The 5,162-nt window shown below is 36.5% G+C and overlaps 1 protein-coding gene across 1 annotated transcript; it reads left to right on the top strand.

The window, feature by feature from the left end:
* Nucleotides 1–1,727: 1,727 nt before the first annotated feature.
* Nucleotides 1,728–3,960, top strand: LOC133876691 (aluminum-activated malate transporter 2-like). The gene is made up of 6 exons (XM_062314949.1): nucleotides 1,728–2,013; nucleotides 2,149–2,289; nucleotides 2,746–3,018; nucleotides 3,107–3,222; nucleotides 3,347–3,490; nucleotides 3,616–3,960. Exons 1-6 carry the CDS (start codon nucleotides 1,728–1,730, stop codon nucleotides 3,958–3,960), a joined length of 1,305 nt encoding a protein of 434 aa, XP_062170933.1.
* The last annotated feature ends 1,202 nt before the right edge of the window (nucleotides 3,961–5,162 follow it).

Raw genomic sequence — 5,162 nt, forward strand, 5'->3', positions numbered from 1 at the left:
CCTAACCCCTAAAAAAAACACTAAACCGTTTAGTTTGGTTTTTTTTTTGGTTTTTCTCTCTCTCTCTCTCAAATAATATTTTTTTTATTATTCTTTTTGCATTCCTTTCGATTCTTTTTTTTTTTTTTTTTTTTTTAAAAAAAAAAAGGTATTTTCGATTTATTATTATTATTATTATTATTTTATTCTCATTTACCGATATATACAGCCCAAAGAGTTCCGGAGGCGACGTATTATTATTGATATTATAGCTATAATGGTATTAATTAATAACAAGTTAAGAACCCACCGAAATACAGAAATTAAATGACAACTTAATTGTTTTCTTTTCATTTCTTCTATTTTCTTTTTCTTTTTCTTTTTTGCCAAGAAACTGATAATCATTGACCATTAGTCGGGGGGGAGGGCGGCGTTGAAATTTCCGTGTTTACACAGCATGCATTTCTTAATTTTTTTCTAATTAAGTTCTAGCGCGTGGAGTTTAGTCATTATTGGAAGGAATAGAACGGACGCATGGATGTCATGAATTTGGCTAGCTATTAATTTCCTGGTTGTTGACCTTTGGCTGGTCCTTTCATGGCTGTTGACCTTTGGCCATGGTTTCTCACCCAAACTCTCGTTTGACTCTGACCTTCAATTCACAACCAAGATGGCGCCTCACTGATAGTCCAGTCCCAGTTCACAGATTTAGAAATTAGATCTGATGCCTAACTTGTGCCTGAAATCCATTTAAATTATCTAATACGCTCCCAAATACAAACAAATTAAAGTTGGAAATCTTTGATGCATGTCCTTGGTTTGGTCATTGGACCTATTTTGATCTCGTGCTTCTGCCGACAACCATCTCTTCTTAAGCTCAGCTGGCACTCTAAATACGAAATTAAATGTGTCAGATTAATTTTATATACAAGCTTTGACATGACTTGAATCCAACATGTAGTTTAATGACAGAAAATTTTTAACATAACCCGTAAATCCGATGCAAACCCAATAAAAAATTTGAATGTTAGGGTTGAAGGGTTTAACCCGTTTAATTAAATGGGTTGGATTATGGTTAACTTATATAATCTCATATCCATGTCTCGATATGACTCGATCCCGACACGCGAAAACTAACTAGCACCAAAACTACCTTCCACTCTTTCGTTAGAATTGAATATTAATTAAGATGATTAAACTTACTATTTTCTATCGGTTTATCTTTTGAAATAAATGGTCACTTATCATAGTATCATAGAAAATATCTTAACTTCGAACATTGTCTCCGTAATTCACTTCTTATTTAAATTAAATATTTTTATATTGGACCTAAATTACTTATCAAGAGACAGTTTTAGACTTAAAACTCTATCCTTTTTTTTTTTTTTTTTCTTTTTTATTTTGTTTGGATGATATATTAACAATTATATAAAACCACCAACCAATTACACAATCTAGCAAACCGCTAGAAAAGCAACTCACAGATATACCGGGAAAAAAAGAATCTATTTTTTCTTGGCCATCTCTTACACGTTGTTCATAACAATTGCGAGTATGTGACATGCATGCAGTGTAGACGTACCAAACAATTTTTCCGCCTACAAATGAGTGAGGACTGGTTTGTCACAATATATATATATATATATATAGCTGCCAAGCCGTCATCTCCTTGCACTATCTCTTGTCGGCCTCTTCCCACATCATTCTCTCTCAACTACTGCAATATTGTTTCCTTTCAACGCATAGCAATGAATATTGAATCTCTAAGTCATGAAAATGGTGGACCTTTCACTCGTGCATGGGGATGGCTCAAGGCCTTGCCTGAGAAGTTATGGGCTAAGGCAGTCGATGTTGCAAAAAAGATGAAGAAACTTGGAGAAGATGATCCAAGAAGAATTATCCATTCGCTAAAAGTAGGACTGGCTCTCACCTTGGTTTCCTTATTCAACTACATCAAACCACTCTATGATGCTTTTGGTGGCAATGCAATATGGGCTGTTATGACAGTCGCTCTTGTCCTCGAGTTTTCTGTTGGTAAGCTTGCAATTTGTTTACAAGAATTCTGATTGACGAATTTATTTACTTTGAGAAAAACTAATTTACAATAGAAAACTTATGACATGGGGCTAACAATTCTGATTTTGGCATTTCCTTTGCTATCTTTTAAAGGAGCAACACTGGGAAAAGGCTTCAACAGGATTCTGGCAACCTTATCAGCCGGTGCTCTAGGTGCTGCAGTCCATTACCTAGCAACTCTGTCGGGTGAGACAGGGCAGCCCATAGTAATTGGGTTCTTTGTCTTTATGATAGGTATATATATATATATATATATGTAACAAGACATTGGCATTATTTAATATTTGAGAAACTACACTTGTCTCTTCTAATTGACACTTTTTTTTTTAGTTATCATAGCTACCAAAACTACAAAATGTGATTAAGTGACACTCGATCCCCTCAAACTAATAAGCACTGTCTATAGAGACTCACGGCCAGACCATGAGTCTCTGGCCATTGAGACCCACAATCTGGCCAATTTGAGTCAGGTATGGGTCACATGCATGTTGCGTTTTCCGTCAAGTTAACAGAAAAATGCTAATAAAATGAACAACTTGAAAGTGTTTGATAATTTGAAGGGGTATATTATCACTGTTTAAAGTTTAATTGGGGCATCATGATTGCAAATAGTGTGAGTGTAGTTTCACCTTAATGTTTAGTTCAAAATTTGTCAAACTCATTTGATTGTTGGAGGTGTACGTGATGCAGCTGCAACAGTAACATTTGTGAGATTCATACCCGCAATGAAGGCAAGATACGATTATGGGCTGTTGATATTCATATTGACCTTCTGCTTGATATCTATATCGAGTTACCGAGAGGATGAAGTGATAGAGATGGCCCATCAGAGGCTTACCACAATCATCATTGGTAGCTTTGTTGCTCTAGTTATATGCATCTGTATATGCCCTGTTTGGATTGGTGAGAATCTTCACAATCGGGCAGCTACCAACATGGAAAAGCTTGGGAATTTCTTAGAAGGTATATATATACTTCCATGCAAAATAATATCGATCCCTATAGATCTTTACAAGCCATATAACTCCTTTCTATTTTATATATTTTACAGGATTTGGGAGTGAATACTTCGACATACCAGAAGAAGGGTTGTCGAATATGGATGATAAATCATTTCTTCAAGGATATAAAAGCGTTCTCACTTCAAAAGACACTGAAGAAACTATGGTGGGTATAAATTAAGTTGTCATCGTCATCCTCGTTATATCTCTCCAGTACCAAACATGCAAAAGAAAGATTTAAACTAGCTTCTTTTGTTTGCTGATATGGATCGATTTTAATGTCTCATCAGGCTAATCTAGCGAGATGGGAGCTGTGGAACTGTCGTTTTGGGTTTCGTCATCCTTGGAAACAGTACCTTAAAATTGGAGCCCTTAGTCGGGAATGTGCCTACAAAGTTGACGTTCTTAACAGCTACCTTAACTCTAAGATCCAAGTAAAATCAACAATGCCCATTTCTAAATAGATCATCTCTTTCATAGACATGTCATGAAGCATGTATATATACGACACTTTTCTCCCCAGATCAAGTGGATTAAAATTTTATTTTCTTCCTTTCAGACACCCAGTGAGTTCCAAAACAAAATCCAAGAGCCATGCACAACAATTTGCTCAGAATCTGGCAAAGCACTGAAGGAAATAGCAGCAGAGCTCAAAAAATTGACCCAGACAACATCAGTTAATCCCCATATTGTAAACTCAAAAATGGCCGCGGAGAACCTGAAATCCTTGCTCAATACGACGTGGCTTTGGGAAAATGCCAATCTCAAGGAGACCATACCAACTGCTGCGGTTGTTTTGATTGTAATGGATATTGTACCATACATCGAGAAGATCTCGGAGGCGCTTCAGGAATTAGCATTCCTTGCACGTTTCAAGAGGGTGGACGCCAGAGTGTCACCATAGTAATTAATCACATGCATATATATTTGCTCCATCGGAGAACAACACAGCCACTTTCCGATGGTTCATCGATCCTATCGTACGTCTATAACAAGTGGTTGTGACAGGAAATAAGAAGGCTTCATTTAAAGTCATTTGTATTACCTTAAGAAAGAAAGTGAATGAGCTCTCTGTATATGTTGAAGTGTGACATGAATCCATCATAATTAAAGTCGGTACGTAGGACCATTACTAGCTTGTTTGTGTTGCTTTGAAGTTTCCTTGCAGATTTATGTGACGAGTGTGAAGGGTGCGCGCGGCTCGATAGATTAAGATGCCTAAAGGCGAAAAGTTTAAATAGGCCTTTTCTTTTTTTCTTTTTTTAAATAATAATTAGTTATACACGAATAATCAGTTATACTCCTCCTACATGAAAATCCAATAATACTCTAATTGTTTCAGGATAAAATATTTTAAAATAAATATTTTTCACATTTTTCAGTGTTTGGTGAAAGCGAAAATAATGGTCAACGGAAATCATTTTTTAATTTGATCGTAAAAGCCTCTTTAATTTTTGAAAAACGATAAACTATTCTGAAAACCGTAAATAAATCGATTTTTGAAGTTAAACTCTTCATTCTTGTACTCACGTTTGTGGGAATCTGTCACCGCCGGAGACTAGAGTTTGTTTGTAACTCGACTCTACCGTTGAAGACCCTCGAATTTTAGTATCCGATCGCTGGAATCCAGCGGCACTAGCCGAATTCCGACAGACTAGATTCCAGCCAGACTGGCTGGAATTTGACCAATACGGCTGGACTCTTGAAACTTCTACTGGATTTCGGCAGACCAGATTCTGGCCAATCTGGCCGAAATTTGACAATTACGGTCGGAATCCGGCCAATATAGCTAGACTCTGGCCGTTTTGTCTGGATTTTGGCTAATTTGGCTGAAATCTTGACATTTCTGTTGGAATCCAACCGTATAGGTTAGATTCCGGCCAGTTTGGCCAAAATTTGGTTTGTCAGAATCTGGCCACGGCTGCTGGATGTTTTCGGATTCTGGAGACGGTTGCCAATTTCATTTTACGTCGTTGGTGATTTTTTTTCTTACGAGCCAAACACCAGAAAATATTTTTAGGAAAATCATTTTTTCTGAAAAATTATTTCATTGAAAATATTTTACGTCGAAACAAACAAAGCATAAGTCATGAAAGAATCAAATCA

This window comes from Alnus glutinosa, chromosome 9 (assembly GCF_958979055.1).
Source record: "Alnus glutinosa chromosome 9, dhAlnGlut1.1, whole genome shotgun sequence".
Lineage (NCBI taxonomy): Eukaryota > Viridiplantae > Streptophyta > Magnoliopsida > Fagales > Betulaceae > Alnus > Alnus glutinosa.

Excerpts from the sequence above, each read along its gene's own strand:
- LOC133876691 (XM_062314949.1), top strand. The coding sequence starts at position 1,728 with ATGAATATTGAATCTCTAAGTCATGAAAATGGTGGACCTTTCACTCGT. Across the intron at positions 2,014-2,148 it reads TGTCCTCGAGTTTTCTGTTG|GAGCAACACTGGGAAAAGGC; the intron begins GTAAGCTTGCAA and ends TATCTTTTAAAG. Across the intron at positions 3,491-3,615 it reads ACCTTAACTCTAAGATCCAA|ACACCCAGTGAGTTCCAAAA; the intron begins GTAAAATCAACA and ends TCTTCCTTTCAG.